Raw genomic sequence first — 13054 nt, forward strand, 5'->3', positions numbered from 1 at the left:
TAATCGACGGCGTTCGTCGCCCTTGCAAAAGAAAACCTTGAATATTCCTATGAAATGAAAATAACAGGAATACAGATAATACATATTATTTTCATCGCATAGAAAAGCGGGTCGAAGGAACTACAAAATTCCTACTCTATATTCTCTCTGTTATTTCATATTTCTCTTTTCTTTTTTTTCTTTTTTTTTTTTTTTTAATTTAGCTATCGTGCAAGTGCATCGTTCATCCACTCAATCCTCGTTCATCCTACGCTTTCTTTACTTAATTTTTTCTCTCATATCAAATTGACACGATGGTGAAAAATGATCGCAATATTCATAACGAATATACATTAATATTATTAATAATATTGATAAAAATATTTGGAAATTTCTTCGTTGAACATAAAAAGCTGTAAGTAGAGTTAAACTTTGATAGAACATTTGATAGATTATTTGTATGCTTGCGGAAGCTAAAAGATTTTGCTATATGTACTCGTAGAAGCTCGCGTGAAAATTTATAATAAAGTTGCCTATCGTTTCCTGTGTTTTTTGCCGATCTCCTCAAACGATACAGTGGAAATTACCACCTTTTTAGAATTTATTGCACCATGTAAAATTGACACAAAGGGTAGACGAGGGTTACTCGTGATACATAATCGTTCGATAAAAACGTAGTGCGTATTTTCTTCGCAGAATTTTATGTTCTACCTGGACTCGCTCGACGGGTCCATTTTACGAAAAACGTAAAAACCACGCGCGGCTCTACCCTTTGCTCTTTCCATTCAACCTGCCGAAAACGTCTTGAGAAGTATGCACACAAAATCCTCGGTTATAGATACATAGACGTCATTAACACCATCGGCGGATTCTTATAAAAGTCATCGCAGTTAATTAATTTGTCATGCCAATTACGTAGCGGAATTTCCATGAATCACGTGATAAAAAAATTGCACGTGCATCTTAAGCGCAGAGGAAACCGTAACGATCCATTAAATATGATCAATGCACGAAAAATACGAGAAAAATACAGCTCGACGCGTCGTTTGTTGTGTTCGTCTTTCTTCTATCGTCATCGATTGAGTTTAGCGTGTCAGGTTGTAAAGCAAATGTTGTCAACTTTGGACAATTTGGACGCGGTTTTCGTATCTCTTGATCTTTAAACTTGACAGACTCGCCGGTCGGCAATTTTCGTGAAATTTTAAAACGAAAACGCCGCATCGCTGTGAACAAGATATAAAATTCATGTGGAAACGAACGCGTTGACAATAGGTTTAATAAAAGCTACCATGTAACATTTCATGTGCGTTACAAGGTGCGATATCGGAACTGAAAGCTATACACGGTACCGTAAATAGTTGTCATCATTAACAGAGAGATCTACGATAAATACTACTGTTCCAGGTCGGGATTGCGAGCTGCGTCCTTGTGTAAAACATTTCCAATGTTTCGCCAGCGATGCAACTGGCATCACCAGGTATCCGAGAAAATGTACTTTCCGTTATCTACTTCGCATTACTGCAACGTAAGCAACGCGTTAAAAGTATTTTCCATTGGCTAGCGATTTATAGCCGACATTAATATTCAGAGTTCGAGTCGTTGTACATATATCGTAAAAACTTCTTACAACTGTATAATGTATTCAAGATAGACAGAAGTGTTCTTTTTCTGTTTTTTACGTAATTTCCTGTGTATAACTTGCGATGCTAAATGAAATGCTGGAATAACAACATTGTACGCTCTTCCAGTAGACTTCGATTTTTGCAGAATCACGTGTAACGTTCACGTGTCCACTGACATTAAATACGCCAGTCAACGTTTATGATAATCGCCGGCTGCAACGATAATCGAGTGTTCGCAATGATTTATAAAAAAAAAAAAACAATTTGTAAAAAAGCATACGGGTCATAAGTTGCGAACGAGAAGAGACAGCGTGTACTCTGCATCAAACTGTCGCCATGTTTTCATTCAACGTTCGATGACAGAACATTCCTTAGCTAATTCCTAATTCGATTATCGAGACGAGACGCGGATGGGGAAAGCGAAGCTTCCGCGGCTGTCTGTCAGCAAATTTAAAACGTAATAAAGAACATTTATAGCCGCCGCGTGTTCCGAGCTTGCATTCTCGAGAATGCGTCAATCGAAGCTTGTTTGATAACGTTTCAACGACGATCGCTGTTTTTTAAATTATAATGCCGTAGTTTTAAATGCAAACAAAAGGTCGCGTGTGCGATATAGAACAGGAATAGAAAACATAAATAGCAGTTAATTATTAATTTAAGAATTTCAAAGAAAAGGAATGAAACATTCTGCCACTTCGAACGTTGAACGATTCAGAATATCGAGAACTCTTCGATACGAAAGAGTTTAGAACTTTGCAACTTTGAGGATCTTTTGAATTTGCAATTTTATCCAAATTGCTGATAAAGAGTATGAACTATGCTAAAAGTATAACTTTGGGAAATCTTAATATAGAAACTTTTTGCTAACACTTTTCTTTAATATAACGCTGATATTGTCTCGATTTATTTTTAATGGACCACCCAGTACTGCTTCAATCCATTAAAGCCGATTGTCAGAGGACTGATAATACACGTTGATAATAAACATAATGTCAACTGCTATCTATGCTCGGTGTAGGATATAGATTGCAAGGTTGAAGCAATATGTACGCGACCTCTGCAATCTCTGCGCGCTCCTACCTACATATGTAACTTACACCGTTCTCTCTCGTATTAATTTTCAAACTGACCGTGTCGACTAGAACGCGATCAAAGGAAACGAAAATGGAAGAGAAAGAATTTTCATTACTCGAATTTTGTCGATCGTTCGCGGCGGATATCGGGATACACAAGCGACCGAGCTCCACGAACCGGTTACTTTTTGATCCTGGCGATTAGTTAAAGCAAAAATTCACTCGAACGAATCGCACGCAAAAACGATCTGTCTCGTGCTACTGTTTAATAGATCTACAAGAGCAGAATTATAGGTATCGATGTTTGTTTGTAACGCGACAAATAATGTCGGTGGCAGTGGGAAAAGTTCGATTCAGGGCTCACGTTATCCACGCGCACGAAGAACTTTCGAACGCGATGTGAAAAAGCACGAAATTTCTAATCTATCAAGATGATACTTATTCGTTCAATTGCAATTTAAATTTTCCTATTTAAATATCGAATGATCGAGCAATCTAATATTCATATGCGATAGAGTTGCGTAGTAAATGTAAATTCCAGCTTGATTTTTTCATTACGGTCAAATAGGCCGGCATCAGCCGATTACGTAACAAAAATATTTCACCCTAGCCGGGTAACAGGGTTACCCACAAAACGATTAACGTTGAACCTTTAACATTACACGGAATTACACGCATATCCGTTCACCTTGACGCATCCTCCGACATTATGTCGTTAATAGAACAACGAGTCTGACCTTGGAACTGGCAGATCCATGGTGGTGATGTTGGTGATAGCGGTGGATCGATGATGGTGATGGTGAGTTTGCTCGGCCATGATCCCCGGATGTAACGTTTGGTGTTGCTGAGGGTGCAGGTATACTTGTTCCTGTTGCTCTCTCCACAATGTTGCCATTTTTTCCAAACGAGTTTAGTTTACCGTGTCCAACGAATTTTCTCTTAATGATTCGCCTCAACCATGTGCAAACCGGTTCGCATGGCCGCGCGAATGTCGAAATTTTCTTGTACAGTCGAAACAGAACCTCGAATACGATAGATCGTCATCTTTGCTTCTCATATCGTAAAGTTCGCATGAATGTCAATCGTCCAAGTCTGATAAAAATTCGGTCGTGTCTGATATCTCTCGTAACGTTTCACTGGATAAACGGTATACTTTGTATGGTCGATTGTGCGCCCTTCGACCGCGATAGTCGACACTTGGAACGGGATACGTTCGATTCAGAAGACAACGAAACCACTCGAGATACTGGACTCGTCTTCGGCGTCACTCGCCATATTGGAGAACACGCGAACAGCGACGTTCGACGTTACGGCGGCGATGTTTGGCCGTTATCGCGCGACAATCGCGTCTTCGCTGCTTGTTTGTTGCGCGAATTAAAATTAGCCAGGTCGCCGGTTAATCTTGCTTGCGCGATCGCGCTTGTTTCTTCGCGTACAGATAAAGAAACCTCTCTATCTGCGTCCAACAGTGAACAAACACTCGGCGAGATCGAAGCTTCGCAGACGATGCTTCGGACGCGCGCGTAAAAAAAACGAAGAAAGAAAGACAAGGAGAATAGAAAGAAAAAAAAGAGACCGATTATTTTATCACGTAGCACGGACGAATTCCTAGTAGCGTTCGTTTCTTGACCCGCCAAAATCTACGTCAGTTTATCGCTTCGTACGCGAGCCTGTAGTCCAATGGAAGCTCACATCGATGGAAAAAAACTGCAGAAATACGGTGACCTTCGTAGACGCTCGATAGATCACGCGAGAATTACATTCGAAGCTATTTATTATTATTATTATTAATATTATTATTATTATTGTTATTACGCATCAGCTTCGAGTCGTCACGACTTATTCGATCGTGGTAACGTTCTTCTAAAATCGTTCGATCTTGACAATGCTCGCTACGTTAGATCGACAACTTTGAAAAACACTGATTCTCGTACGATGAAACGTCACGTATCGACGAGCGTCTAGAAGCGTTTACAGACTGCTGTTACTGCTTACGGACGTCTGACATGCACACGAATTCTTGATCGGATTCTCTTGACCTTGACACCGTGTTCTAGATCCAGGCGCAGCAGGAAATCCGTATACGAAGACACAGACGGATCGCGAGGGGGCATCGATCGACGAACCGAGCGGTTACCATCGGATCCAAACGCGTTTCAGATGCATAAACGATAGCCTTTACTTCCCGCTCAGGCGTTCCGTTACATCGTGTGAAACGTGATAAAGACCCAAGACACAACGTAAGTTCGAAGAATTTCCAACCTTGACACACTGTCCCAAATATCTCTTAGAACGGAGAAAATATTTTCTTATTCCGTCGACTATTATGCGTTCCGTGGATAGAGCCAAAAGAGTATCTGCTACCTTCCGTTTCCGCTAATGTCACTTCGACCGGTACACGTACGAAACCCGTATGGTTATAGACGTTGATTTCGAACTGCGGTTCCCAACTACGCTGTCTATCGATATACGCGACACACTGCGATTAAATTTTTCGCGTGAAATAAAATGCCACGGCACAGTTCACGGTTCGCACGACGATAACGTCTTCGAATGCGCGGATACGTACGAAACGCGTGTCAAACTGTCAATACGGTACTTGCACGTACGTTGTTTTGAATGAATGTACAGAGAAGAATAGTCATTTGCCAAAAACAGGCTAACGAACATCAAGACGCAACACGTACGCTAGTCTGATGCGAACTGCCGGTGGAGCGTTACCCCCACTCTGCCTAACAATCAGCGTTTCCCCTTCCATGCGGACGACCAATCGTCGTTCCCCTCGTCTTCTTCCAATGCTACCTACCCGCGCTCGGACCGCGCAGCATGATAACAACACATTTTTAGGCGGTTCCCTTGTGTAAGGCTGCTTCCACTCGCTTCGATAAGAAACAAATTCTCGTACGTGTGCTCTTACTGGATTTAGGCGCGAGATTTTAAGCACAGTCGATCGATGACCGAACGCTACGACGAATACTGCCTGTTTATCGGTATCGCGAATTATTCGCGCAGGATAAGGAACTGGACACGCGGCGCGTGATCGAAATGCATATCGACGAATTATACGCGCGTACGTACAGGCAGAATTCTATCGCTTGTTTAAAATTATTCCGGCATCAATTTAAATTACAGGCTATTCGTTGTTTGTGAAATTAACAAACGTCGATACGTCATCATTTTCAGTCTTGTGTCTCGCATTCGTATATCCCTCGATGAGACGCATCTCAATATTACTGAATATTACCTGATGTATCTTTTGTCGAATAATTTCTAGGAAACAAATACACGATGAAGGTAACGCGTTTGTTAATTCCAACTTCTTCCACCTTGAATACGATTCGGCGTAGAAAAACTGGACTCTTACCCGTACGAGATTGTCGTTTCCGGCACAGAAGTGGAAGACAACGCGCCAGCATCATCCTCGTCCACGTCATCCTTCATTTTTTTAATTTTTTCCTGCAATATAATAAAACAAATGATATTTACGTTCATTGTTATCGCGTTGTCGAAACCTATCTTCTTTGAAAGTTCTTTTTTTTTAGCGAATTACGACAACTCGTTGTACCGTTCGAATATTGTTCTTTGAAAAGCTCGAGATAGCTCTGATCCGATACATCCTTTAGTTATACATTTCACGTATCATTTCGAATCAATGAAATAAACCAAAGTGTTTCCTTTGTGATCTTAACAAAGAATCAAATAAATCAAAATGTTTTTTCCTCGTTATATACATATTGAAATTTTCTTTTGTACTCGTAATTCGCGATGGTTAGGCTTCAATGTCTTCGAAACTCTTCTCATACTTGTTTTGTCGCTAATGCTCATCTGTTAGGTACAAACAGTGATGATGGAAAGACCTTTGATACCGATCAACGAGAAAGAACGATTTACATCATACGGTAGATGGCGACGACAGTTGATTGCTTGATAATGCAAAAAAAAAAATTATAATTACCGACGCTAATATATAGCAAAAATGACACGTGTCTAAATCATTGTAATCAATTCGACGTGATGATCGATCGACAGATCCGTCACGAATTATTTGCGACAAAGTTGGTCGAATTTGTAACGTGGAAAATATTGCGAATACGATAAAAAATTGCAGGTCATGAATAATAGATGAAGTAGGTAGGATTCAAGAGAAAGAATTTAAGATTTTTCAGTGAGTCGTTGGCAACTGTAAGATCGCTCGTGATATTACTTCGAGAAGATCTATTACACATTTTCCTTTCTCTTTCAATAGCACGGAATTTATTCGATCAAACGTTCGATGTCTGAAGACTTTCCCGAAAGGATGTGCCACATGTCGATCGGGTTGAGAATTATTCGTCGAACCTTGAAGAGAAAAAGGTTCGATACACTGTTGATTTTCATGCATATATTCTTGTACTGGATCAATGAATATCTGATGTAAAGGTATACTTTTTCCTTACAATGACAAGATGTGTGGAACGAGATACGTATCTTTCTCTTTTTTTTTTTCTTTTTTTTCGTTTTAGTGTATAAAAAGTTTGGCAGATACTGATTTTCTATTTTCTAAAAAGTTTCTTGACTTTAGCATCGGAATATACGACTAGCATTTAGTGATTATTTTCGATGGAATTAGTCGATCCGACTTGCGTGTTACTTTAAAAAGTTTATTCTCGGTTTAGATTAAATCAAGGAAACGTTGTCTATCCTCTTTAAATTCACACATACCATGTATAAAAATTACATTTATATTTTGTACCCTATCTTTCCCACTTTAAATCGTTATACTGGATGGTAACTATGTCTCAGCAGACTGTGAGTCTAAAACGGAATTACCCTGGATACGTATAACGCGAAATAACGTTAATATGTATTAGCCGTTTATTTATTGACTATACTGAATTATAGCATATCGAGGAAACCGTACTTAGAGAGTACCTCGAGACCTTACAAACGACCCGATGAACATTTCCTTCAAAATCTATAAATTATGAACATCGATGTACATATCCTAATAAATCCTCCAACGAACAAATACCACCACAAGAAAGTCTATAATTAATTAAATTCACTGTAGCTCGCTTCGCTCGATATAGTTGAATACATATAAAGAATCGTGTCAGTCGCAGTCAATCTGATTAATAACCAAGTACCTGATCCATCAAATCGTACGATATCTACCTGCCTACCTGCAATTCATATAACTACAGACCAAGATACGATCGAAGGCGTATTGCATGTACGCCCACGCCACATTTCCACTGTCAAAGCAATCTAAACCTTGGTCGGAAGGGCATCTCGTCAAGATCGTACTAAGGAAACTATCAAAACGAGCACATGCCTGCGTTATACGTGTAACTTGCCAAGGAAACGATAGCGTTAAATGGAAACCGACAATGTTCATCGATGCAACGCATAATTCAAGTAATTTCAGTCGGTGGTCGCGAACAAAACGTCAGGTGGCGTGGGCCGATTGCGTATTCTCTCGAATAACAACGCTAATTCGAAACAATCAACTGATGCTGCTCAGGATCAACGGTGTCTTTGTTCGCATTCAGCCAACTCCGCACAGTCGGATTACAGATTTGCTTTTACTCTATCGCACGAAGAATTCCTCGTCCGGCTCCAATTTACAGATGAGCAGCCTGTTGTTCGATGGTTTCCGAAAACAAACGTCGGATCGTATAAACGAAAAGGAAAGAACGAAAGTACAGGGAAACGTTTCCTCCTCTTCCTTTCTCGGCGTGTCCGTCTTCGTACCGACGATATTTTCGTGCGATCGAGCAGAGTGAACGGCTCTGTTTATCGCTCTTATCGATAAAACCGTTCTTTAAGGAATATTGACTTTCGTTACAATATCCGGAACAGTCGGAATCGGTTCGCTTCGACGCGGCCACGGTACAGTGGTATTCTTTATATTTCCTCGCGTTCACTGCACTTTCCAGTGTCTTGGGACAAGTCGAATACGTTTATCGCGAATGTTTCGTGATACCATATTTACGTACTCGAGGTTTCTTGTTCCGTCGTATAGGGTAGTCGTATGAAAGGCTGAGAATCGTAATAACGTAAGTCAGACCATAGCTATTTTTTTCATGAAACGGTTTTCTTCTCCTGTTTATTGCCGTAGAAAGTTCGTTATATTTTTCCAGGTCGTAAAAACGTACCGCGGTTGAGAATAAAGTTGTAACTTAATTATGGGACTCGGGAGATGATGCTTTTAAGAGTCGAAATACGTTGACTTACACTACTGTAATTTTCAACCCGCCAGATGTATTAATAGGAAAGTTATGCTAAGATTAAAGAACATCTAGAAAATAGAATCGATCAGTGCCTGGGAAAGGTTTATATTCTTTCCTCTATTTATCTAAATTTTTTTAAAAAAAGGGAAAAATATGTTTACGCCGCTCGTCCACTTCGTCGCACAACATCCTAACACGAAAGCAAACTTCCAACTGCAAACTGAAAATACGAGAAACTAACTGTCCAGTTCGCTTTCGGTATATTTCGAATCCAAACCTATTCGCGCTCCAAGGTACGTAGTTAAAACCAAGAAGAAAAAGAAAGCAGGAAACGCGTGTATTTCGCGATGCAAGAAAGACAACGAAAAAACATAATCGTATCGATTCGCAAGCACGCACCGACAAAAAGATTCCGATATCAAGGACGAACCATCGAAGAACGTTATCGATCGACAATTCGAAGTCTATAGAATGGGGCCGTAAGGGTTCTCCATGGTTTCGAAGTAGCTCGACACAGTACGGAGACACACGGGTTTATAGATAGACGTCTGTATCTAGAAGCTGGCGTCAGGTAGGTCTGTGTTGATACATCGGGTCGTCGACATCGTTCTACTATCGCTACGTTCCGCTGTGTGTGCGCTATACAACAGAACTGATAAGGTGACGAGAAGCAACTTACGTGCGATGCACTCGTTTTAAAACCGCTTCAAGCTCGCGGATGAACAATTGCACGGCGTATGGGTCTCTTTCGATCGAATCGCAAACATTTTTGCGTCCTATCTTCGTTCAGGTATCACAGAGTGCGTTATTTAATATCCTACGATCAGATTTTCCTTGTAGCTAAAAAAGAAGATTATCCATTAATCGATTGTAAGTTTGTTCGTTTTGGATGGAACGTACAGATTTTTTAATACGAAACGAAAATTCGTGCAACGTTATTCTTAAACTCTTATCGTCGTCTTTTGTCGTTCTTACATAGCTTCTCTTCGTAATTCTACGTATGCACGGTGTTTGGCCGCAGGGAACAATTACACGTAATAAGGTATTACGAGAAAAGCAACTTGAAAGGGCGACTTTTTAACGAGCTCTGATATTTTAACGAAGTAACTTTTCAACGTTTCCCTATTTTTTAACGATGTTTTGACTTCAGCAAACCATTTAACTTTAAATTATCACGAATAAACAGTATCGAATTTTCCCACCGCAAACTTTCAACGACTAGTCCCGACTAGCGATAACGCGTAATTTTCCTCTTGAAATTCTTACATTCTATATAACATACGGTATAATTCCAAACTGTTAGCCGGTGATTAACCGCGTCAAGCTAATCGATCCTTCGGAACCAGTTCAATAATCCTACCACTTAAGATCTTCAAAGATCCATCGTAGCTTCTGACTGGTATGGCGTACAACGAACGGCGATCGATCTAAGAAAAACGAACCCAACCCTATCTATTTAACTCGCTGAACATTTTCGAAAATCGCTTGAAAAGCAATCATGCCGCATAACGCGATCCAGATACGTATCTACCACGTAGCGCGATAGTCAAACCTCCCTAGGTGCGCGTTAGAGGCTGACATTATATGGCGCATTAAAAATACGAAGCCAAGGCAGCAACTAGGCAGAGGCGTATCGAACGACCGAAAGAAACAAAGAAAATACGATACACGGTGTGCATGTTGTCGCCGCCGGTAATATCCAGCCGTCTAGACACTAGACTCTTTGTTCGTTCAGGGGCTGATTTTCGGGGGTTGTTCCTGGTCGAGCGTAGGGTAAACCGTGCCCGTGGACGGAGGAATGCACGAGTCTACGGGAAAGAGAGCAAAGAGAAAGACAGGAAGGCACAGAGCGAGAGCGAAAGAGAGGAGCAACGGTTACACGAGGATAACCCCAAGGTGTGTGCATGTGTTTGGTCTGGTCGACGATCGACACGTTCGTGATCAACGACGACGAAACTGTGGGCCGTGTCGGTGCACGCGCGACCGCCCGTCGTTCCACGACTCTTCTTCTCTCGAGCAGCGAGCGCCGGTTAACGACGCTCACCTACCAATTTCGTTTTACTCTGCCATCTCTGTCCGATTATTATCTGCGAATCGTGAGACGTCTGTCTTCTTTCTTCACGCTCGATCGATGTCCATTTAGAAGGTGTCCGATCGTGTTCGGCTTCTCTTTCGCTCGAAGCTGCCCCTGCGTGTCTGCCGCGCGATCGAAGGGTTGTTGCGATATTGGTAGAGCAAATCCTCGATTATTAGAGCAACGATCGACGATTGATGATCGAGACGTTGATTAATGGAGAATTTCACGGTGACTCTTCGTATGAACAGAAGTTGAAGGAAATTGCTACGTTTCCATTCAGAAGCTGTTGTTCCTGGTTAATCAACGTTCTACCGTAACAGCGTTATATATCGCACGTTTTAGGGGAGCCCGGACATTTCTTTAACCGCTTGACGCGTTAAATTCCGTGGGGTTATGTGGTTACTGACGTTAAACACGCCGATAACGCTATAGGACGGAGGGGACACTGATCACCCATAATGTCAATTCTTACGGATGGATTTGAAATTAAAGAATAATTGTATTTCTTCGGAAAATTTGTAACAGCGACAGAACGCGTTAAATACACCGTAAAGCACTTAGATAATGTATCGTGGTGAAACAAACGACAACTTACGCCTCAATGCCGTAGGTGTGTTAAATCGATAAGGTAACAGCCCATATCGACAAGAAGGGACCTGGTATCGTCAGAGAACAACATTATTCGCGATTGGAAGAGTTTACATAGTTACAAAGACAACGGTGCGATTAAATTATACGTGCGAAAGTCTGGATATTGATATCGGAAAGACTCAAGGATAAACTGCTTCGTAATCGAAAGAGTAAAAACTGTGTCTTCGACACCTTAGCCTCAGTCGAGTGAATTAACATACATATTGCATCAGACAATTGCCATTGATCGATTACAACCACCGATATATCCCGTGCATATAAAATAAATGACAGCGAGCACCGGTTCCTACGTGAATCGAATTAGAAATTTCACGAAAACGATAGAACAGAGAACGTGTTAAAAGGCATTCCACTTATCGTCCCTCGTAGTTGCAAACTAAAAACTTGACGCTGATACGAGGGTGATATAACGATAAGCTGTAAGACCAACGCCCCAAGCACACACAAAAGCACAGGTGCGATGACGCCTTTCAAGAAGAATCGTCCGCGTGTCTTCGTTGATCTTCGCCGTTCCATAAAATGCGTCGAATCGACCACGATCATCGTTACCAGACCGCAAGTTTTTATGCGTTTATGTAAAATTTGTAAACGTAAAAAATGCAGAGAAAACTGCGTGTAATATGCAAAAGCACGTACAAAATATGCAGTTTTGCCCTCCTGCCTATCACGGTATTTAGTATGTAAAAGAAACTGCTTAGATTCTATTCCTTTATCTGCTTTTATAAAAAAAAAAAAAAAAACGAATTTACATAAATATCCGCGATTCAACGATCACGCTTCACTGTAGCTCCTTTGGGAAACGGGAATATTCGTTTAAACGAGCACGTATATCGATCGAACGCGGGAACCGTTGTTTTGGTAGTCGAATGGCTGGGTTTATCAAGCATCTCCACCTCGGCGCGGATCTTCGTAGCATCGAACTCTTCTTCCTTAACGATATCTCGAAGCATAGGCGACATTCCTTCGCGGAAATGTAATCGCGAAAGTTCACCGAGAGTTTATAGATATCGCGGACATTTCATATATACGTGTGTACGTATCCATGCACATCCAGAAGAAGAGACACGCGGAGAATATCGTAGAGGAGGTAAGACAGAGGCAGAGTCCTTTGCCCCTGAAGCACGGGGCAGGACGTACACGTGGAACACTATATCCCGAGCGATACGCTGTATGTGGAAGGATGAGACTTCGCTCGATTTTAATATCTACCGTTCGAGTACGAGAACTACGGCTCGCGTGCATTTGCACAGGAAAAATTACATTACGTAACTATATTGCCCTCTTTGGGCTAAAACGTGGCATTTTTTCGTTTCTCAAGACATATCGGAACGTTTGATATTCCTCGTGCTTCTTCATTTTCCCAATAAAGTTATATCGTGATGGAAGCTGATACGAAACAGTGAGCGAATAATTTACACTGAGAGATAGACAAAGATTGCA

General features: G+C 41.1%; 1 protein-coding gene across 4 annotated transcripts in view; it reads right to left on the reverse strand.

The window, feature by feature from the left end:
- LOC100647695 (circadian locomoter output cycles protein kaput) overlaps window positions 1-13054 on the reverse strand; it is a 93246-nt gene that overhangs the window by 66217 nt on the left and 13975 nt on the right. For 2 of the 4 annotated variants that reach the window (XM_048407075.1, XM_020863935.2), the window contains one exon: window positions 6039-6130. In XM_048407075.1, the coding sequence (XP_048263032.1) occupies window positions 6039-6115 (77 nt within the window). In that variant the 5' untranslated portion in view covers window positions 6116-6130. Of the gene's footprint in view, window positions 1-3411; window positions 5388-6038; window positions 6131-13054 lie in introns of those variants that run through there. The other 2 variants (XR_007224550.1, XM_003396621.4) reach the window with 2 other exon arrangements.

Source organism: Bombus terrestris, chromosome 7 (genome assembly GCF_910591885.1).
Source record: "Bombus terrestris chromosome 7, iyBomTerr1.2, whole genome shotgun sequence".
In the NCBI taxonomy this organism is placed as follows: domain Eukaryota; kingdom Metazoa; phylum Arthropoda; class Insecta; order Hymenoptera; family Apidae; genus Bombus; species Bombus terrestris.